Source organism: Molothrus ater, chromosome 2 (assembly GCF_012460135.2).
Source record: "Molothrus ater isolate BHLD 08-10-18 breed brown headed cowbird chromosome 2, BPBGC_Mater_1.1, whole genome shotgun sequence".
NCBI lineage: Eukaryota > Metazoa > Chordata > Aves > Passeriformes > Icteridae > Molothrus > Molothrus ater.
Genome location: NC_050479.2, coordinates 86,566,896 through 86,590,510, shown reverse-complemented (window position 1 = coordinate 86,590,510; position 23,615 = coordinate 86,566,896). Strand labels below are relative to the sequence as shown.

Sequence of the window (23,615 nt, the reverse complement as noted above, 5' to 3'; positions counted from 1 at the left end):
GAGGCACTTGACACCCTGAGATGAGCTCAGCCTGTTTGAGCCTAGTGCTAAAAATGCCAAGGTTGTGGGTTTAATACCTGTATGGGCAATTCCCCCCAGGGCTGGACTTGATGATCCTTGTGAGCTCTTTCCACCTCAGAATATTCTATGACTCTGTGACTTCTGATTCTCTTTCCAGTATGACCATCATGACTAAAGCCACCATTGGGCCACTACATCCAATAGCTGAGAAATTTTGATGCAGGGCTGCTCATTCACAGCCCCAGGCACTGCCTATCCTCCAGTGATAGGGTTCAGACTTTCTGTTCCCCACACTGTGGATTAATGCCTGGTTTTGTTTGTTTTTTGGGGTTTTTTGGCGGAGGTGTTTGTGGTTTTGTTTTGTTTTGTTTTGTTTGGGGTTTTTTGGTTGTTTTGTCTTTTTCTTTATTTATTTCAAGGGTTGCACCATACAATTTCTAACCCCCAGTCTCCTGCCTGCTGGCATTGCTCAAACGTTGGTGCTGCCTTGTCCTACCTGCACCCCGGGGTGCCAAAGCTGATCTTGGCACTAAAGGCTGGAAAACTGAATGAAGGCAGTGCTCAGGAATAGAATTCACGTCTGCAAATACAGCCCTGCAGAGGTCAGAGCTGGAAACACGGTTGTGCTGAAAGGGCAAGTCCGGTGTGATCCCCAAGAAAGCAAAGGAACGACAAGGAATTTTAGCCAGGGGGGATGCAAGGCAGCAGGAAGGGGGACTGTGTGCATGTGCAAAGCTGTCTCGACACCTCCCCTCGCCTCTTCCCCTGTTAAGGGGGGTCTGCCAGCTCAGGAGTGGCACAGTCGAACGCAAGTCCTGCCTCCTGCCTCCTTCCTCCTCCTCCTTCTCCTCCTCCACCCAGATGTTCCCTTGTGTGCAGCCATCTGTTGAGCTCCCTCCTCCCTCCTCCTGCGGGGAAGGGGGCAGCCAGCTTGCCCGGCCAGCTGCACGCCTTGCACGGGAAGGAGGAGGGAGAAGGAGGAGAGCAGAAGGGGACAGCCGGCCCCGAGCCCCGCTCCTGCCCGCTCCCGCCGTGGGAACCGGCCCCGGCCCGGTGAGTGCCCCCCTCTGCCCTCAGCCCCTCCCTGACCCCGCATCCCCTCCCTGACCCCCACCCCTTCCTTGCGCCCTCCATCCCTTCCCTAGCCCCTGCACACCTCTCTGCACCCCCTTCCAAACTTCCCCGCGTGTGCAGAAGCATGGGGCTCATTTTTGGGGAGGGGGGACGCTGTGCCGCGATGGGCTGAGCCCTCCCTGCCACCTCCCCGGGGATGCGCAGGGCCAGCCCCGGGGGTCCCTGCTGCGGAGCCCTCCCCAGCCTCAGAGTGCGGAAACTTTTTCCGTGTGGTGAGTTTTTCCTCGCGAAAAAGGGGTCCAGAGGCCGGGGGTACAGGGTAAGGGGAAGGACAGAGGTCTCGGGTGGAAGCAAACTACTTTTTTCCCCACCTCTGGTTTTTCCAGAGGGGGAACTTTGCGGTGCGGTGGGTGCGTACGAGCCCCCAGCCCGGCTGCCCTCCCGGGATGAAGCGTCTCCAGCTGGAATCCCTTCACTTCTCCTTCCCCCAGTGGAATGGTGGTTTCTAGAGGTCTCGGGATCGCCACGGCTGCAGAGTAATCCGAGCAGCAGCTGGAGGCTCCGCACCGCCTCCCGTGCCCGGCTTCGGGGCTTTGATTTCACACAGGGCTCCCTGTCTCCCCTCCTCTCCCTCCTCCTCCTCCTCCTCTCCGGGCCCTCCCCTCAACTCTCGGGAGCGAAGAGAAGCTTTTTGGTGGGTTTCTGGTGCTGGGGGGCTCGCAGGGTCTGGAGCTTACTCAAGGTAAGGAGAGAAATGGGAAGGAAAGGAAAGCTTGGAGGGGTCGGCTTGATGGGGCGTAGAAGCTGGAAGGTGCAGAGGGGGGGTCCTTTCCCCCGGGTTATGTTGATAAAGGCATGGCAAAGGCATTCCTGCCTGGGAATTTCCCATCTGTGAGTGGATTAAGCTGATGGGGAAGGTGTGTTTGGGAAGGGGAGAGAGAAAGCTGAGCAAGATTTATTCATTCTCTCATTGAAGAAAAAAAAAGAAAAAAAAAAGACAAAAGAAAAGGAAAGAAAGAAAGAAAGAAAGAAAGAAAGAAAGAAAGAAAGAAAGAAAGAAAGAAAGAAAGAAAGAAAGAAAGAAAGAAAGAAAGAAAGAAAGAAAGAAAGAAAGAAAAAGAAAGAAAGCAAGCATGAAAGAAGCTGCTGGGTGTGACTTCTGAAGCAGGAGGTCAGAAAGCACGGGGTTCCCCTGATAGTGCACACACCCTGTAAACTTTCAAGCAGCTCCCAGGAAACTTGTTATTAATGCTGCAGTCATTAAAAGGCGCAGCCCACGGCAGATTTATTAGCTCAGTAAACCACAACACGTGCCAAGCTTTCTGGAATCAAAAGGGTCTGTCAACTTCACTCCTCTGGCTTGGGATTTGGGAAGCCTGGGAGGAGAGCGGCGCGGATGGAGCTGGTGGCTTTTGTCGCGGCGAAGTGGCATCGCCTCCGTTAGCCGACGCTCGCCAGCACGGCTCGGGAATGCAATTCCGTGGCGGCGAAGGCATCGGAGCACGGCTGCAAGGAAAGCACAGCGAACCCTGCTGAGCTCACGGCGCTCGTCGCGGCAGCGGGACGAGCAGCCCCCGGCCTCCCGAACGGAAAGCTTTCCCCGTGTGCCTGCCATGATAAATCAGCTGCCGTCCGCCTGAATAACAGCATTCACCGAAGTTACAGTGGGAAACTTGTCTGGCTGGACACTGTGCCATTGCTGTGCGGAGAGCAGCCGGTGCCGATCGCTGGCGTTGCGCTGAAATATCGCATTGATTGCCGCTCCGGAGCTCGGCCGGCAGCACCGGGCTATTGCAGCGGTGAGGAGCAGGGCGAAGAAGACCGGCAGAAGAGCCGGCGGGGAAGGGCAGGGTCGGACCGTCTCGCCGATCTCTCCGGGAACAAGAAGCACGCTGGATGTGTGAGATGCTGAAAGGAGCGGAGGAAGCTGGCGCGTCCCTGGGAGGATTTGCAGGCTGAACTTGGCCGGGGGCTGGCTGTAGGCAGCCAGGCGCTCACAGCACAGCGGGTCAGTGTGTGCCATCGTCCTGGCAAAGCGGGGCCTGGCTCCGGTCCCACCGTGACCCACGGGAGGCGGTCCCGGCCCCCCGGAGGGCACGGGGAGGTGCCTGCTCCCATGCGGGTTATAAATGGCCCAGGAGGAGCTGCCCTGCCGTGCTCCAGAGGCGGTGGGTGCGCGGGGGAGCGGAGCCGACACGGGGGCAGGCAGGAGGCTCGGGGGGCAGCACTCGGACGGGTTTTGGTTTTCCCTTGCGGCATCCTGGAGCAGGGCAGACGTTGTTGATTTGTGAATGAATTTGAGCAGCTGCTGTCAGAGGCAGTGGGGAGCAATAACAAAATGCCTGGAGGGAACGAGGACGTGACAGACATCCCAGGGGACATTAATTTCTGATGACAGGCTGGACTGGCAGGAAAGGCTGCAGGGTTGGGATGAGGGTTTCCTGCACCCCTATTCTTTACAACTAAGTGCAAGGAACAAGCCAGCATTGAATGGATGAGAGGAAATTGGGAGAAAAGGGGGGAAAAAACATGCAGAAGTTCTTAGGGGTTTTGTGGATTTTTTTTTTTTTTTAATATAGGGAAAAGCATCCTGTGTTCCCTCAGGCAGCCACACAGTGAGCAGCAGTGAGTGTCACTCCTGTGCAAGACTGAGCTGGGAATAAAAGGTGAGCCACCGTCTTCCAGAGGTTTAGAGTTTTCCCTCCATCCCTAACTGCTTTTTTTTTTATTCTCTTTCAGTCTCTCCTCCTTCCTCCTCCTCCTTATCCTCTTTTGTTAGCTGGTTGGTGGGGAGAAGCAGAGTCTGGAGGGTGGGATGAGACAAGGCATCCTTGTCCGGCAGCCCTCCTGACCCCTGGCACCCCCAGGCTCTGCACGGTAGCTGCGGCACTGGCTGCCTTGGCAGGCTATCAAAAGAAACTTCCCAACACGGAGATGTTGAGGGCTGGGAAGAGATAAAGGCTGGCTTGAGCAAGCTGTTTCTTGTCTTAAAACTTGGCACCTGGACCTATCGAGGCAAATGTATGAATGGCTCAGCCATTCATTACAAGGAAATCTTCATATTTTAATTTTTATTGCAATTTTTTTTTTAGAGGGGGGTGGAATTAATTTCCTGGGAGTTTCTATTGCATTCATGGTGTGCAGCAGCAGGGGAAGGAAATTTGTGCTCTGGGAATCACCCCAGCCTTCCCGTCTGCTTGCAGACACTGCAAGAGATTAAACCATCCTGGCTGCCTTAGCATGGGACATTCCTGAGTTGCACTAACCAGGCTGGAAATCTCCTGTCAGAGCAGTGGCAAACTGGAAAAAAGCACTTTATCTTCAGCATAGCAGACAGAGGGCCACGTGCTGTGTGTAACGTCTGAGTGCCGGTGTCTGCAGCGTTTCTTTTCCTTCCCCTTTCTCCCTTCCTCAGTCTTTTTTGCTGTCTCTGTCTCTGTGATGGTGATTCCTCTCCTTTCCCCTGATTCTTGCCAGCAGCTCAAACCCAGGGGTGGGGAGAGAAATCATGTAATGGTTTGGGTTGGACCTTAAAGGTCATCCAGTTTCAACACCCTGGCCATGGGCAGGGACACTTTCCACTAGAGCAGCTTATTCAAAGGCCTGTCCAACCTGGCCTTGAACACTTTCAGGGATGGGCACTGTATTTTCAAAGATTTTTTTTACTTTGAATAAGATAATCCTCCTCATGAAAAATTGAGACTCAAACTCCTGCTGTGACTGATGGGTCAAATCAGATGTGATTCCTCAGACCTCTGAGGTGACACATGTTCATGGGGCTTGTGTCACCTGTCTCCAAGTGGGGCAGGACATGTTCCTGACCCCAAAATTGCCTGTTTTCCTCCTATCCTTGAGAACGATAACTCTGTAGCAGTTGTCATGGTGAGGCCAAACTTCACAGAGCAAAACAGGGGAGATCCTTTCTCCAAAGCACTTTAATCCTACTACAGAAGTTCAGTTTGTATCTGTCCAGGACCAAAGCATTGCAACTTCTTGCAAGCAATCTCCAATTCAAAGAATTATTGGATCATAAGGTAACTGAACCTGGCCAGTCTCATCCATCCCCTTCCCTCTCCCCTGGCCTGGCTGCCCATTTTGCAGAGGGCAAAGCAGGGTTGCTGTCCCTAGAGTGTCCAGGAAGGCAGGAGCTGGACATGGTGCCCAGGGACTGTGGTAGCATTTGTCTGGAGCAGTTACAGCAGTGGCAGTGTTGGCTGGGGACTTCTGTGTGGGGTGAGAGCCACAGGCCTTGTGCTCCCTTCCCAGTTAAACTGGTGGGAATTAAACCTGGGGATGGGGGTGAGTGAACACCTCTCAGACCTAGTACTTCTCCAAGTGTCAGGAGAGAAACTGAGGCACTTAAATGGGGACTCAGGGTGGCATCAGTGGTGGGAAATTGGTTCTGCTGGGGAAATGGCTCTCTCAACCCACTTCAGATGATCTTTCTCCAAAATCCTCCACCAACCAAGAGGGACTGGAGAATCCCAGGCCAAGGAGGGAAGGGAAATAGCTGAGGAGATACTGCACATCATGGGGGCAATGAAGCATCATCTGCAGTGGGAATCATGGTGGGAATGGCACACTACTGGTAAACCCTTTATCAGCTCTACCTACAACCCTTCCCCTCCCCAAATCCCCCCTTCCCAAACCTTGTAGGAGACCCACTGTGTCTAGTAAATGTCTCACATGCTTCACTGGGGTGGGGGTAGCTCCTGAAGCCCCAGCTGATGCTCCACCAAGCAGTTTCACTGGCATTCATTGTTTGCAGCATTATGATTCAAGAATTATTGGAGAGGAGGGGCAAAGAAAGGCCATAAGGGGAATGAGATGGGAGCCTCCAGCTGTGCTGTTTGCAACAATAATGGTCAGGATTGTGTTTATTATCTCCTCAGTGGAGGGTCTGCAGCTGCATGCTGAGAGCCATAGACAGCAAAGGGGCCCAGAGATTATTGTGCATGGACAAAAATCCAACCACAAAAACAAATAAAAAGCCCACAAAGGATCCCTGGGCCAGCTGGAGCAGTGCCATTAGGCACCCAGCTTAACTCCCAGTCTCCTTGTTTTGCCCTTGCTGACTGAAGTCAGCAGCCCCTCAGGGCTGTTAGGAGAAGGGAGATTGGCATCTCCTGCCTTTCAGAGAGCTAAAGCTGCATGGAGTCCTCTTAAAATCCTTCTGCTAGGGCTGAAGGTGTTGCCCAGCCAGGCTGAATTTCTTTTCCCTCTGCTTTCTCATGATTTTTTCCAGTGCTGGCTGCACCATGACAAAGGCATGCTGTTGGAGGCAGTACTTAAACATGATCTGCAGCCCCCTCTGTTGTAATGGATTCAATTGGATTCAATTCTCTTAGAGATCTTTTCCGACCTTAATGATTCTATGATTCAAGGAGAAAGAGCTGGAAAGCCATTAGAGATACAGGATGATGAGGCTGTGATGAGTTGTTTGCTCTTGGTGGGATGTGTCTCACCAGCAAGAGCAGAGGCATCACCCTGGGATGTATCACCTTCTCCTCCATCCTCTCTCTTGTTTCCTTCCCCCTGCCTAGCTCATCTTCTCTGGGGGAACCCACCCATGCAGTATGGTCTCTCTGCAGCTCAGGCCTGCCCTCTGGAGTGATTGGAAGCAATCCAGTTCAGGCATGTGGGGAATATCCATAGGCATCACGTGTTTCCCTCATTGACCAGAGAGCTGCTGGTGGGTCCTTGCAACCTGCACTTCCCTGGCACAGAACCTGGTAGCTGCCATGCCAGGGATGTGCATGGCATGTGGCATTTCCCAGCTGGGCACAGTGGCATGGCTGATCAGCTCTTCCAACAGCTAAAACCAGAAGTATCCACTGTGGGCAGGAGATTTTCTCTCCCCATGCTGCACCTCGCTGGCATATGGTGTTCATCCTGGAGTGCATTCCTCTGGAATTATATCATGTCTCTGGGAGCTGGAGTGCAGTGGAAAAGTATCATCATAGCAGGAGCCAGAGCAGGAGCTGTCTGGGGTTGGCTGTCAGGTGTGCGCCACCAAGGGCTGAGGCTCCAGGAGAAGCTTGCTGGCATCATTTTTGCTTTCAATAATTCACAAGTTAAGAAAGGAGGAGGGTTTAATCCTCTCAAGGTAACTGCTGAGATTTGGGTAAAGCCTGGGCACTCCCAGGCTCCCTTTGTGCCTCGCAGTGGGTTCTTGGGCACTAGAGGTGATGGAGCAGCTTCACCAAGTCATTCTACAGCAGTCCTAATGCTCTAGGACTGGCACAAAACTCTGTGTAAACCTCTCCTTTGGCTATGAAGCACCATGTTGAAGGGCTGGTCTGTTCCTGAGTTTGTGCCAAAATAACGGAGGCCTCCCATTCTGGTACATGTCGCTATGATAAAAATTCTATTCAGGCTGAGTTTGAGATGGTTAAGAAAATATTTGTGTTCCTGGCAGAGATGAAGTCTCTCTTATACTCAGTGAGTGCCGGAATAGTGTGGCCTCCTGCTCTTGGAAATGCTCACAGTTAACAAGCAGAGCAGGGAGGACAAGAAATAGGAGTTGTTAGGGGTGAAAGAGTTCAGGATGGCCATGCTGGAAGTGATTCTAGAGCAGGAGAAAGTTCTGAGCTCTTCCATCCCTTGCTGGCACCTGTTTGACTGATTCCATGCATCCCAGACTGCTGGGAACCACTTGCAGCTGCCAAAGCTCCCAGTTTGAGTGGTTCTGCAGCTGGAATAGCCAGGAGGCAATGGTGGGGCTGGGATGCTCACATCCTGTCTGCTCCCACAGAGCCCTGTGAATCCCTCCTGGTGCTGCACCTCTCCAACACCTGCCTTCCCCTGCCCCCAGCCACTCAGGAGGCCTGGCAAACAATTTCCTTTTGGAAATGCCCCCTCTGGGCACAAGCACAGTTTGACTTGAGGCTGGAAAGCAAAATTGCTTTCAAAATCCACAGGAGACTAATTCCTCCACCTGGAATAAACTGCTATTAAGCTGACAGCTTTCTGGGCTGAGCAGAGAAGTGGGAATGTTTTGCAAATCCCGATGCCACAGTGATTTAATTCCTCATTTTCCTGTGCTGGTTGTGGCGCCAGCATTTTCCCACTTGAGGAAAAATCCCCGGAGTTGGGCTGATCTTCCCTCACAAAATGCATCTTTTCAAGGCACAAAGCTTTTAGTGTGGCAGAAATTGTATTTCAGCCATGGATGTAAATGAGCTGGAAGTTACTGTATGGGCTGGCAGACCTGCCTGCACATGTTTTCCTTTTGTCAGATCCCAAAATACACCACCCTGCACCTTGATTTCCTCCTCCAGGGGGAATGAGGGATGCCTGAGGGGGAAGATTGCACAAGTGGAATAAACAACTAGCTGTTTAAGCAGTAGGATGATAAATTATCTGTGGCCTCTTGCAAAGCAGATGGGAATTGTGACATTAACAGTTGTAACAAAGTTTATTTTAATAAGCCTTTCCATTTCTTTATTAAATAAAGGATTTTCTTTTTACATTAAAAAAATAGAGCAGAGACTTTCAGCCAAGCAAGCATTTCAGTGTCTTTTCCTAAGTAACAACAATAGGACAAGAGGAAACAGCTTCAAGTTGCACTAGGGGATGTTTATATTGCAAATTAGGGAAAATTTCTTCACCGAAAGGGTTGTCAAGCATTGGAACAGGCTGCCCAGGGAAGTGTTTGAGTCACTATCCCTGGAGACATTTAAATATGTGCAGATGTGGCACTTAAGGACAGGGTTTAGTGGTGGGTTTGGCAGTGCTGGGTTAACAGCTGGATTCAATGATATTCAAGGTCTTTCCCAACCTAAATGATTCTATATTTGAACACAGATACATAGTGTGGAGCTGTACAGTCTGGAGTTACCCCTAGGTCAATCACACACATCTTTTCTGCAGCCCATGTGGTGGCTTGAGGGGCTGCTTGGCTTTGCCTTTGGGGTTGTGAAATGGTTTTGATGTCTTTGATGCTTAATTTCACTTTGCCTTTGCTAGTCTTATCTATCCCATCCCCTGTAACATCTACAAAAGTCTCCCTAAAGGACGGAGAGCATGTTTGGATGCAGGAAAGTCATTGCAGTTTTGGCTCAGCAATTTCTATCCAGAGAGGAGAAAAGCACATGGAAATAACCAAGACAGAAAAATGTGAAATGGCATATTATTTTTTGTTCTTTGCTCCTTCTGGCTGTCCAGAACCTTTATTCCATGGGGTTTGGTGAGATTCAAGTCTTGCAAACACAGACTTGATGCAGAGCAATGGGGTTCTTGTCCAGATCAGGAAGCACCATCTTGTCTCTGATTATGCAATTTCCTGCTCCTCACTGGTTTCCACTTGAACATCAAGCTGTTGACTTTAACTCTTTAAGTATGACTGTGCAGCCACTTCCTTATCCACTGAGTCATCTAACCATCAAATCCACGTTTTCTCCATAGAGATTAAGATGTTGTGTGGATCAGTGTCAAATGCTTTGCACAAGTCCGGGTAGATAATGTCAGTCGCTCTTCCCTCTTCCACAAACAGTGTAACTGTGTCATAGAAAGCCATGAAATTTGTCCAGCAGGATGTGTCCTTAGTGAAGTCATGTTGGCTATCACCAACCACCTCCTTATTTTCCATCTGCCTTAGCAAAGCTTCCATGAGGATCTGCTCCATGATCTTGCCAGGCAAAATAATTAAAGCACAAAGGAATTCATAGCGAAATCTTTTCTTTTTTTCTTTTTGCATTCCTTGCATTTCATTCTGATTTTTCCCAGGGAGCAGGAACATGGAGCAAAAAGCAGGATTCAGGCCCCTGCAGGATGCCTTTTCACTCCCCTCAAGCTCTTGGTGTCTCTTTACATTAAACCATAAGGGCTAAAGTCACCACTCCACTGGCTGAGCTTCCCCTTATCCTAATGCTTGCATGCACTGGTAAGGCAATAGGGTTGCAAATCCCTGTGTTTATATCCCACTAGAAAATTTGGGATGCCTTAGCTAAGCAGCTTTGCAAGTCTCACAGATAAAACCATCAGAGTGAAGTGAAGGGTGATAACTTATCCCCTAAAAGTGACTTGTGCAATGCCTCCTGATGGAGGCCTCCATGAAATCAAGTGCGATTTGGAAGAACCAAGGGACTGATTCTGATCCTGCTGAAAGATCAGAATCTTTCTGATTTCTTTCAGAAAGAGTTACACCAAGAGTAACTCCACTGACCTCTCTCAAACCCATCTAACAAATGCGGGATTAAACATAAAAACCACATACTTCTTGAATTCCCATTAGCTCCCCTCTCCCCAAACCCCAGAAGTCTCAAACACTGAGCATAAAACCAGGACTGTTTGCAAAGTGTCTTCCAAACCAGCAAACAACAAAATGTAACAAGCGGATCAGAAAACGCTGCTCCCATTTACACCAACATTTTTTTTGTGAGGTTTAATAATATTTATCAAGAGCTCTTTGCAGCATTTATGTGGGGAAGCCTTCTGCAGGAAGAGCTGGTCTGAAGCAGGCGAAGCAAAAGCCTGAATGACCTTTACTTTCAATAGATTCACACGAAAAAACACAACAGTAAAAAGGAGTAACTTTGTCAGCAGCAGTCTCTTTATTATGGGAGGGGTGTGTGTCTGCAGCAAGGGTTTAATGGTCTCTGGCTGTAGGCTGGTTTGAGCTAGTTTTGCTGCCTGCTCAAATTGGCATATGGGATCTGGAGACCCGACCGCGATTGCATCTGTGGCGTCATTTGGGCTCAGCCAGGAGAGTCCACGCTGGAAAAGTGTAGCTGCTGCTAGTGCTGCACTTTAGTCAGTAATTATTCTAATTTTACAGAATAATTAATGGGTGGAGAAAGGGGGGAAAGGTCTCTTATGCAATTTTGTTGTCGAGAAGAAACTCTGGAGCATTTTGGTGCTCTGGAGCTGCTGTCCCAGCTGCCACTTAGACTCCAAGATATTTAAAAAGAGAAAGAGCCAGAGCCAACTTTTTTTTTTCCCCTCAGTCTGGAGGATTTATGGCCTCTATCATAACCTATGCACTTGTTTCACTTTCCAATAACATTCCTTTTTCCCTGACCCCAATTAGTGCTGGCAGCCAAGTGGGCCTGGTGAGCTTTGCTGTGAAGACTTTGTTTATTTCTTTACTTGGCTGATACAAGAGGCAGAAGACAATCCTAAAATTTTTCTCCAGAAATATTGTTGCTAATACAACTCTTTTGTCCTTTGCTAGGGCAACAACTCTATTTGGGACAGGTGGACTTCAGCTCTTCCTTTTTGCCTTTTTTCTTTGAAATTTGGTCTATTTGCTGCTCATCCAGAATTAATATTGGCAAAAAATGTAGAAATTACCAGGATCTATCTGCCATGCCTTACAGATTCATATCTAATTTGGTCTGGTTGTGGGCTGCTATGGAAAAGATAGATTCTGTGTTCTCCACTCCTGTGTGAGAGCTGGTATCTCTATGGATGGTCACCAGAATTTGTTGGAAAACTGACCCAGCAAAGGGGAAAGAGAAAGATCAGAGGGGTTTTTGTTGGATCAGTGACCCAAACTGGTTTATCCAAGTGCACCTGGGTATTGGGAAGGACTAGGGTTTGGAAGATGCAGCCAAGAATGGGGTGGGAAGGAGTAACCAGGGAGACTGGGCATTCTCCTACCCTGTCATGGACAAGGGGGAGAGTGACATCTCCAGGGATGGTCTTAGGCTAGTTTCATCCCCTTCTGGAGCAATTTCATTCTCTTCACCCCAACGTAGAGACACCTAGTGTTTTGGGAGTTTTTTTGCACTTCTTACTCATATACTTCAAGCTTCATTGGGTGAATTTGGGCCTTTAGCCCCAACCCCAGCTGCATTTCAGAGGATGCTTTGTTCAGAGGCATGTTGAGGGAGGCTGAGGGAATGAAGAATGGGGCAGCTGTTTCCTGACTCCATCAAACAGCAAACTCTAAAGCACCTCCCCTTGTATTATTTCTTTAATTAGTCATTGATTTTTTGCTATGGGGAATTCCAGCTTGGTGGTTGCCAGGGCAACTGGAGGTAGCCTAGGTAGCATCCTCTTAATATCCTCATTCCCAAAGAGGGGGCCAGTCCCCAAGCAATGGGCTTTCATCCAGGGAGGGATGTGTCAGCTGATCTCCCTAATGAGAAAAGTCTTTAAGGGAGAAGAGAAGGAAGAAATCAAATGCAGTGAGAAGCATGAATTTGCAACAACACAGTAACAAAGCTTTCCTCCCTCCCACCTCACTCCCTGACCATCATCTGAGCCTGGCGTCCCTCTGCAATCTGCTTTTAATGTTGGCAGCTTTTTGGCTGGGAAATCTCAGTGTGGGTTTTCTGTGTGAGTCTTGCCACACGGGGTTGCAATGATTGAGCATAGCAGGGAGAAGGCACAAGGTCATCCGCAGGCTAAAGGGGAGATATGGGATCGGAGGAGAAGGCTGCCATCCTGCTAGAAGCTTGGTCCAACACTGGCTCCATTAACCCCCACAGGCTCTCCTTATGGTTGTCTCAGAATATTTGCTCTGCAGAAAGGATGAGCAAGATATAAAGACCAGAGCCCTGCATCACTATAGGCACCTGAAACACGGCGGAAGATATTGCACCCCCAGCAGCTCATGTTGCAATCAGCAGGTATAAAAAGACCCCTAGAGCTTCCAGATGCCCAAAACCAATCACTGGGATCTCTTCGTACCTCAATAGCCATAGAGATGAAGAGGACATGGCTAAACCAGCCCCTGGGTGGGCTGCTTTCTCCCAGTGACTTTCCCCTTGCTGTCCTAGGTGATGGTGCCAGTGGTTTCTTGTCCATGGTGTTTACCTAGGTGAAACTCCCCAGTGTTGCAAGAGGATAACTGCTCTTCCTTTTACAAGGGGATACCTTGGCTTCCTGCCTTTATCAACAAAGCAGCTCGTGGGCAGCAATCCAGAGGCATTTTGGTGCAGTTTCAAATATACACTGTACACAGAACTGTAAATGCCTGCAGTCTGTTTCTTTCCCCATTTCAAAGAGAGCTATCGGTTGTTCCACAGTATAATAAAACATGCCTGTACCTGACTAAGCTTTTTGCCAATTATCTGGCAATGCAGGAGTCTCTTTCTTGGACTGGAAGATGACTTTATTTCTCCTATATTTTATCAGAGCTATTAACCAAGTGGCATGTTTGCCTGTGATGCTCCATGCTGCTCCATAGGGGAGTTTCCAACTGGTACTAATGGATTGTATCCCATCTGCAAAGCAATTGCAGACCCAGTAAGGGAGAATTTGTGGCAGTGCTGTGAGGAGGGAAGAGGCAATAGATGCTATGCAAATGCTTCAGCTGAGCTTTGTGTACTACATTTCAGCTGTGTCATGTTTTGTCTTTACTGCTGGCTGAAGTGATGGATGTTGCAGTGAGAGTCACTGTATCTGCCCACTTCTGGCAATCATTTTTGAGGCTGATCAGGAGGGGAATTCCCATGTCAAAAGGGTTTGAGCAGGTGCATATCAAAGCCCAGCATCTGTTTTCAATATTCTCTCAATTCATAGAATCATAGAATAGCTTGGATTGGAACAGACCCTTTGAAGGCCACCCAGTCCAACCCCCACAATAATCAGGAACATCTTCAAGTAGTCCAGATTGCTCAGAGCCCCATCCAACCTGGACTTGAATGTTTTCAGGGATGGGGCATCTACCACCTCTCTGGGCAACCTGTGCCAGTGTTTTACCACCTTCATCACAGAAAACTACTTCCTTAGATCTAGTCTGAATTATTCTTGTTTTAATTTAAAACCATTGCCCCTTGTCCTGCCACTACAGGCTTTATTAAAAGTCTATTCCCAGTTAAATTAGGTCAGATGCTCCATAAGAAGCCAATGAAGGTTTTAGCAGTGCTCAGAAAGTAAAATTTCATACTGGTGTGTCTTTGGACTTCCTGGTGTATGATTCAGCTTCCAACAGAGCTAAAACAATTCTCTGAGGAAACGAGCTGCACTTTTGAAGGAGAAGTTGGAAGTCCTTTCCATACAGGGACATCAAGTAGGAATAGCCACTGGGTAGAATTTGGGAGAAGAAATGCCAGCAGACTGGGCTGATACCAATGTAGGTACTTCCCTGTAGGTGAGATATTTAACATTTGAGGTTTTGCAGTTTTAGTTTACAAGGAACTCCCCACTGCTGTAACCTCCCCTGGTAATAAAACATTTCAGTGCAATCCAAATGCAGCTTCATGAAAAAAATAAAAATAGTAGCATTTATTTTAGGAGGGACTGCAGAAGGCAGCAATGTCTGTCTGCACAGAACCAGAGGGGATCAGCCTTGATGTCATTAGGAAAGGAATATCTGGAAAAGTGTCTGCAGAGAAGAGCCCTACCCCTCTATGTTCTCTCTGCACACATATGTGTTTTCTCAAGAAACAGTTGAGATGGGCTGAGGCTAGGGCTCATCTTACCAATTTTCTGGTTTTTTTATAGAATAATGGACCCCAAAGGGGCCTTTAGCAATGGTTTAGTTGCAGGCAACTTGGCCAGAGTCCCAGTTTCTGCTCTCTATTTGCAGGAGATCTGGGAGACACTGCCATACAACTCACATCAGTGATCAGGACAGTATTTTTGCAACATTTTTCCCCCCTTGCACTTTTTTTGCACATTGGCAAGTAGTCCCCAGTCAGTCTCCTGGGAATAAGAGCAGGGCCAAGAAGACAATGCTGAAAAGGGAGAGAAACTGAATACAAGAGGTGGGTGAGGGGAGATGAAGTGTGAATTTCTAGGAAATGGTCTTGGGAAGGTGCAAGGGCTGTGAGGAAGGAATCTCAGCCAGATCAGAGGGTGTGTGTGAAACTCAATACTGCAAGGAAGTTAATGAAATGCTTTAAAACAGTGGTGGGAAAGGTAAGAGACCAGGGACGCTGAAGTGGAGATGGGAACATTCATTTAAAGGGATTTCTTTAACTTTTTTCTTATTAAATGAGCAGTTGGCATGTGAGTGTTTGTTTATGGCCAGCAGCATAGCCAAGGACCAGTGCTGATGGATATGCTTGTCTGGTTTGGTGAGATTTTTTGTTTCTGGCCTTCTGGAGATCTCGTTTGTAAGGCATGAGGAGTCATCACCCATGGCTGCAATAGGAACCAGCAAGGACAGACCTTGTTGCCTCTGTGCTGACCTGCAGGATGCTGACATGCTCCTATGTACCCTCTCCAGATCTAAAAATTGTTTTGGCTGTCTCTTGAAATCATGCAGCTGTTGTTGCCCACTGTTGTGTGGGCGAGTTTTTCGGATGCCATCTGAAGAGGTTCAGCAAAGCTGGAGCGTGCAGATCAGCTCTGATCTGCCTCCCTTGCGTGAGATGATGGAGAGGCAGAACTGTCTTGGAGGGAGACGGGTCAAAACCAAAGCAGTGGAGAGAACTCCTTGCTTACTGGCACTGTTAATCAGAGAGAACACTTAATGCAATTAGCAGAGGCTCCCCAAAGACTCCATATGAAGCAAATTGTCTCCACTGTGCAGGGGGCCAGGCCCACCACAGCAAAGGCTAGGTTAGAGTGAATAAACCTCGGTTCCTCTGCTCTGGTAGGAGCTGCCACCAGGCCAAGGAGGATTGTTTTTAGCCACCTGATACAAATCCAAACTTCTAAAATCTGCATCTGAAGTCCAAGGAAGGGAGATGGGATGTCCATTTGTGCAGTAAGGAGCTGGTCTTTTCTTCCATGGTCCAGTCAAAAGTTTATATGTTTGATAGATCATGCTTTAAGGCAGCCTACTGTTCTTACAGCTCATTTCCAATTTCACCTCAGTTTGGCTATGTGTGTAAAGACTGCTGACCCAATGTTTTTTCTCCATTAATTTCCCACTGGGATTCATAACATGAGAGAATAAGTCTTTGGGATATCCATGCTATTTAAGGGTATGCTTAATCTCTCCTTTTGTAAAGAGAAAGGACAAAACTGCATAAGTCAAACGGTTACACATGATTCATAAAGTAATTTCTACAGCAATTAGATCTGCTTTTCTATTGTCTTGTTTTCCAGGAGAACAATGCATTTCCTGACCTGGTTCAATTTGCTGCTTCTCCTTCCTTGCTTTGGTACCACAAAAACCTGCTTCCCTGGCTGCCACTGTGAAGTGGAAACCTTTGGTCTCTTTGACAGCTTTAGCTTGACCAAGGTGGACTGCAGTGGAATAGGCTCACACATTGTTCCTGTCCCAATTCCTCTGGACACCTCCTACTTGGATCTATCATCAAACAAACTGGAAACAATAAATGAATCAATGCTTACTGGCCCTGGATACACCACCCTCGTGAGTCTCGACCTGAGCTACAACAAAATCGCCAAGATTTCTTCCACGACATTCTCCAGGCTTCGGTACCTGGAGTCCTTGGATCTGAGTCATAACTCTCTGGAAGTCCTTCCAGAGGACTGTTTCTCCAGTTCTCCTCTAAGTGACATAGATTTGAGCAATAACAAACTTTTGGATATAGCTATAGACATTTTTGCTTCAAAAGGACAAGGCAAATCCCTGAATGTGGATCTATCCAATAATATGCTCAGAACAATTACAAGACACCATGAAAAGAGCATTCCCAACATACAGAACTTAAATCTTTCTGGAAACAGGTTAACATTTGTACCAAACCTTCAAGGCATTCCTCTCCGATATTTAAATCTTGATGGAAACCCTCTTGTTAAGGTTGAGAAAGGAGATTTCACGGGGCTGAAAGACTTGATTCATTTATCCCTCAGTGGCCTGCATGGCTTTAGGGAGTTATCTCCTCAGAGCTTCAAGGAGCTCCAAGCCCTCCAGGTTCTGGATTTATCCAACAATCCCAACTTGAAGTCACTGTCTGCTGAAGTTATCTTTGGTCTGAACTCCCTACAAGAGCTCAATCTTCTGGGACAGGCATCTCATCCTTGCCAAAGACCTTGCTGAAATACCTGCCTTCCATCAAAAGCATCACCTTAGGGAAGGACATACAGTGTCTCAAGACCATCAAAGAAGGACAGTACCACCGACAAATTGGGCTGACCAAAAAAGAAGTCCTCAGTTGCCATGACAGCCATGGATCTGTAGCAGCAGCACCTTATGTTTTGTGATGAAAACCGGGCAGAAGAAGGGGCGGGACAGGGAGGGTGGGGAGCCGTGGGACTTGTACAGGTGTCGGACTAAGATGGGTTGCAGTGTGCCTTTTGTAAAACTGTCAATAATTTATATATTTGTATTTGCCAATAGCTGATTGTTTGTGGATTTTATAAACTCTCAAATCTCGGTCTGCGTTATCCGCAGGCTCCGGATTTTAGCCGGCGCATTGATGTCCTCACTCCTCCCGTTGGCTCAGGAGCGGTGATGCTGGACCATGCAGGGACAAGCTGCTCTGCAGGTCCCAGGGCAGAACACTCAGTCTGGAGCAAACCCTTCATTCCTCAGACACGTTTGTAGGATCAAAGCTACACCTCTGCAGAGCACACACCAAAATGTACCAGCTCTGTAGCTGCTTGCTTACAAACCCATGCATCATCCTTCTTTTAATTGTTACTCCCCAAAATGTGCCTTCTGGATGTTGCCTTCATTAGCAGCACCCTGTTTTCTGTCATGCACTTTCAGTCTTGAAGAAACATTTCCAGACAAACCTGAATACAGGGTGCACTTAACATGCTGGGTTTTACATGTTATTTGCATAGGTGTGCAACAAACATTGAGTAAGCTGAGACATTTTCCCACCAATTTCTCCTTGTTTTCCCACCTTGATCCTTTTCATGTCTAATTAACTTAGGTCCAGCTTTGGCAACCTCTTTTTAAACTCGGTGAGCCATTGGTCAGAGATGATGTGCAGCAGAGGAAGGGAAGCAGAGGGGTCTGCTAACAGCCACATCTCACCCAGGAACCCGCCTTTGATGAAGGAGGCCGCAAAGGGAAGAGAACATGTAGCCTAACTCAGGAAAGAAAAAAAAAAATTGAAAAGAATCCCTCCTCCCTTTCTGGGGAAGCTTGGAAAGAAACTTTGACAGGGATTCTTTCTTGATGACCTTACCAAACCAAGATGCAGTCCTAGAGATATGAGAGTAAGTTGTTTCCAGGCTGACATTCCCCATCTGAGCACAACATCTGCAGCTCATCTGGGCATATGTAAGGCAACTTGCAGTGCCAAAACACTTCTGAGAACATGCCAGGGGAAGAATTAACACTGATGCTTGTGGCCCTGAAGCACTTTGCTTTTCGAAGGAAAGATCTTTTGGGGTTTTTTCCAGAATTGTGGCTTTTCTTTCTCTCACACAGCTCCTTGGTTGCCAAGTGAATCTGATAAACTGAAATCTGATAAAAAGCCTGGTCCTCAATGTTTTGCTGTTTTGTTTTTTTTCTCTCCATTGCTGAAATGCTGTGGAACCCCTCTGGACCCTCTTTTTCTCCAGTCTAGGAGGAAGTGGGAGAAGGCAGCACAACATGTCTCAATGCCATGTGTGAAGCCTCCAATTTGCTTATAGGAGCAGTGGTGGTGACTGCTGAGGTCTGGTCCACATCTGGCATGCTCTGTCCAGGGGGATGGGATGTTATGGATCGGGGTCATGCTCAAGCTGATCTGCAGTTTGGTCTCTAAGCCCTGCATCAGGGCCACTTTCAATGTTTGATTTAGGGAGATCCATGTAAACATGATGCAGATATAAACTCATCTCACAATTGTCCCTGGGAGTGTTGGAAGAAGCTCAGGTTTTGTCCTCATACCCCCAAAAGTCTTGGAAAGTGGAAACCCTGTTGCCCAAACCCACTGACTCCATAAAAGTCAGAGTCAACACCTAACTTTGGATACTGAAATTTGGTACTGAAATATTCCCACATTTCCATCTATCTCAATTTCAATAATTTGTTTGGGTAGCTTAGAGTGGGATTTTCACCCCTTCCTTCAGTTTTGGGGATTTTTCCCCTCTACTGAGCCTTTGCGATGTTTGACCAGCCTTCACAATCACAGGAAACGCTGATTTTCTTAAAAAGGCAATGGGGCTGCCTATGGGCAGAGATCTGGAGGGGAGCAGAAACAAACTGCAATGCAGGACAGGGGCAGTTTGTGAGGAAAGATGTGGGGGTTTTACTGGATTTTGCCTTTTTAAGAGAATTATTTTCTGCTGGCAGAAAATGTATTTTTTTTAAAGAAAGCTGTTTACTTTTTTAAGCCTGTACATAGATGAAACATTACAGTTATCACCTACTGTCAAAGTTACTGTCTTTGCAGCACTGTGGTAATTTAAAACCCAATGTGACAATCCAATTGGAGACTGCAAGATTTCTTTGTGTAATCTCACGCTAGCTGCTAGCTAAACTAGTCTTAGCAAAAGCTGGCAAATACTGTCGCTGTGTTAGTCTGTTTTTTTTAAAGAACCTGCAGCATTGTAAGGCTTTGTGATTACTCACAATGTAATAAAGTGATTTGGAGGAGAATAAACCCAGATCCCCCAGATTTATTGCTTTAATACTGAGCAGGTGGCAGCTGTCACTGGATCTGAAGTGCAACACGGCTTCTCTCCTTCTCTGCTGATCCCCACTGCCCCCATGGGTGTTGCGTCTCCAAATTAGGGGCAGGATTTGTCCCACGGTGCTTGGCTCACTGTGTTCTTCAGTGATGGAAAGACTTGACAGCTTCTCTGGTTGACTTGAAGGAAATTAGGAACACATGGCTGTGAAGCAGCAGAGAGCATGTGGTGCAAATTCCCTACTCCAGGACCTGCTCCAAAGCTCGTGGAGCAGGTGGAGATTTCTTTGTGGATTTGACCCATCCAGGACATGCTCTGCTAGTGTTGAAAGGCTGGATTTGCAGCAGGCAGGGTGATGTGGGGAGACACACAAGACCATGGAAGCGTTCAAGAACGTGTAGATGTGGTGCTTAGGGAGACTGTTTAATGGTGGACTTGGCAGTGCTGGGTTAAGGGTTGAACTTGATGATCTTGCAGGTCTTTTCCATCCTTAAAGAGTCTATGAGTCTGTGGGGGTGGAAGGGAGGAAAGGGATGCAGAAGTGATGCCAGAGCACAGAAAGCTGAACATTGCCTGACCACAGAGCTTCTGGCAGTGAGACACACGTAATCCCGTCTCAGCACCCTCCTCTGCAGAGCTGGGGCTGCTGCACAGGGGGCTAAGACCATGCAGAGCCTTTGCACCTAAAGAATAAACTGCAGCTTCTCCAGAGCGGTGTTCCTGCTCTTAAGTAGCAAATTTAATTTTAAAGGCTTCTGGGTGCTGTGTATAAAAGTGGTGCAATCAGGGCCCCACTGAGGAAGCTGCCTGTAGGAAGTTGCAATGTTCCTGTTCCTTCCAAGCCTGAAGGAACAACTGTATCTTCCACCCAGGCAGGCAGACTTGCAGGCAGCCTGGAAGAGGCTGTTGGTTCTTCACCTGGTTCCCCAAAATGCCCCATTGTCCCAGATGGCATACAAGGCAGTCAGATGATAGCCTGGGGTGTGGCCACCAGGGAAGGCCAAATCTTGCTCATAGGACTATTATGGACTGTAGGGGAAAAGCCACCACCACTAGCCATTAGAGATGACTGCTCCTCTGGTGTCTGCCTCAAGGTTATGACCATGATGCTACACCACCACACCCCTTTGGGGTGGAATCACTTCTGTCCAGGGGTGTGGGCTCAGTCAAAGAGGTGGAAAATATCTTCCTCTCTTGAGGAAGGACAACATCTTGGGACCCAAGGGTCTGAAGCTGTATTCTCCCACCTCCTTGTGAATGCCCCACATACATGATGCTCCAGCACTCTTGTTAGATCTTGTCCCTCCCAATACTCCTTTACCCCCTTGTCTTAACATCTTGTTTTGCAACAGCTTTTAATTTATTAATTTATTAATGACTTAATTATTTCGATTATTTTTAATTAAAATATTGTTTTGATTATTATTTATTTAAATAGCCTTTCCAAAATCCTCTGAATGGGAAGAAACAGGCAAGCCTCTACCAGAAACATGAGCCCCCACATCACCCAAGTATGTCCCCTCTGCACCAGCAGGGCAGAAACACCTGAAACAGCACTGATGTCCCCACAGAGGAAAAAGGGCACATCAGGGCTTGGATGAGTTGAGGAGGCCCTCCTTCAAGCTTCATGTCAGCCTGTGTGTGTGATGGACCTGGTGTCAGGCATCAACAGCCACCCATGCCAGGAAAGCCATCCATGCCAGGAAAGCCACCCATGCCAGGAAAGCTACCCATGCCAGAAAAGCCATCCCTGCCAGGAAAGCTACCCATGCCAGGAAAGCTACCCATGCCAGAAAAGCCATCCCTGCCAGGAAAGCTACCCATGCCAGGAAGGCCCACCATGTTGGTTAGCTGCAAGCTTTGGCTGTCTCCACAACCAGCTCAGCTCTGTGGCCGGATGTGTTTGCCCTGGCAAGCAAGATGGGCGTTTTAATTACAGGCTCAACATTTTTAGAAGCAGGAAAACCTCAGCAGAGGCTCAGCAATAAGGCTAGGCTGGCTAAGGGAGGAAGAAGTAGTGAGTGAGCTTGCATTTGCTTGTGGTGTTCTGTCTGCTGGAGAGTTATCAGCATCTCATCCCTCCTTTCCAGCACGTGGGGAAGGACAGTGAGGGTCACTTCCCCCCAACTGCCTGGTGCCCAGGGCAGTACAGGACACACATTCTTCTCTTTATTAGAGAACATGCACCTCTCAGTACCCAAAAACTCTCATTTTCTTCTCATCAGTCTGCTGGAATCATTTCTCCTGGCAGTCAGCTGTCAGCCCACAGAAGTCCCTTGCTGACTGATTATGTGGCTGACTTCATAACAGCAGTAGGTGCTGTCCCTTTTAAAAATAGCTGCTCCTCTGTACATTTTCCATTTTGCAGAAGGTTTTTATTTCCAGCACGTTTGTTTCACACAACCCTGGCTTGGTCAGGCGGGAAAGCACAGATGCACTCTTGCCATGCCAGAAACAAACACTGCATGGCTGGGCATAATTCTCTTCTGCCTGTCCTGGGATCTGCCTCCTAGGAAAGTTTTGGGGCAGCAAAACCTTCTGACCCATGCATGTTTATAGAGTATTACTCCTGCTTCATCACCCTGAGATTTCCTCTTCCTTTCCTTTTTGAGTGGACAAGGAGACCTGGGAACCTGATTAAAAGGTAGAAAATTGGAGCTGAAACTAGGCCATCAGATAAATCCTTTCCTGTAATAAGCAGGGAGTTGGAATACTGGCCCTTAATCACAGCCTTTGTCTCTCAGCATTTGTATGCCTGTGTGCACCCATCCTCACCGCCAAAACAAACCCACCCCCTCCTGCCCCATCCCCACCCCTGCACTCACCGCTTTTCATTAATGGGATTAAAATAAAAGTGGTTCATGCTGCCACAGAGGAACACCCTGGAGAAAGCAGCAGCCTGCTGTGCCAGGCGCTGTGCATCCCTCGAAAAAGCCCTGCCAGACACAAAGGGCTTTGGGCAGGGGAATGTGCTGCCACCCTGCCCAGCTCCACCCATTCCAGTGGTCTGGCCTCTGCTCTGGGTGCACCACAGAAGGGTTAATAAGCCTGCAAAAAATCCTGGTAACTTTCCCACCACCACCCTAGTGATGTCCTTTAACCCCTGCTGCTGCCTGTCTGGACCTCTGTGTCACATGCTCCCCTCCCTCTTCTTCCTCGTTAGTAGTACAAGTGTCACAGCACTTGCTGATAATTGACTGGGGCCATGCTGGGAATTTGAACCTACATTTCAAAGAGATTGTTAACCTCCTTTCCCAGCTCTTTGAACTGCTTTGCTTTGTTGTAGGTTAAAGGAAACACACGGCTTCTTCCTCCCAGAGCCTCTTTTGATGGGAGCATGGCACATCAGAGCTGGTGGGTTTTTACCAGTCATGATGTTGGTAGCATGGTGCTGCTAAGTGGCACGTGATGATGGATTTTGGGGCAATCAAGCTGCCCCTTAAATTTAGAGGTGATTAAACACAAAGAAATGGCCCAGAGGTAAGCAAGGGACTGGCAGAAGTATGTGACATCACTGTCCTGACATGATATGGGGGGGGTTTCAGCCAATGGAGAACCTCGAGAGGGCCACAGGTTATGGGTTACTCACCAAGAAACTAGGTTCAAACTCCTCTACCATGCTGGACTTTCTGGTTGGGCTTGGATACACAAATGACAATTTTTATGAGATGTGTTTGAATGGGTGGTTTAAGTTACGCTGTGACTGTAGGGCAGTAGAGAGAGGTTGTCCTGACCTTCCTCTACATTACATGAAAGCTGGAATTTGTGTAGCACTTCAAAATATCAAAGAAAAATCAAAGATCACCAGTTTTCAGGAATTTCAGTGAGCCAAACCATCCCATGCAGTCACTAAAAAGAAGGCACAGCTAGAAGAGGATGGTTGTCTACAAAATGAGCACTCCAAGTCTCTCTTCCCAATAGTAACTGAATTCTAAGAGTGATGGCTGCACCCACCTTAGGTTCTAAACAGATGTTCTGAGGGCTCCCAAGTACCTCTCAGCATCTTGCCTACTTATAACTTAAAACTTGGCCGTGGCTGGTCTGCTGTGAAGATAAATGTATGTAAGGCTGTGAGCTGTTGGACTATTTGGTTAGAAATAATCCTAGAAAGAAAGACAAGCTCTGCATCACCGGACCTG

The 23,615-nt window shown here is 48.0% G+C and overlaps 1 protein-coding gene across 1 annotated transcript; it reads left to right on the top strand.

Annotated features, from left to right (window-relative positions):
* Positions 1–1,125: 1,125 nt before the first annotated feature.
* Positions 1,126–19,448, top strand: TSKU (tsukushi, small leucine rich proteoglycan). Its single transcript, XM_036392793.2, is given in 4 exon segments — positions 1,126–3,103; positions 3,675–3,761; positions 16,045–16,901; positions 16,904–19,448. Coding segments are annotated over 2 exon segments (1,056 nt in total). The 5' UTR covers positions 1,126–3,103; positions 3,675–3,761; positions 16,045–16,051; the 3' UTR covers positions 17,110–19,448.
* Positions 19,449–23,615: the final 4,167 nt, after the last annotated feature.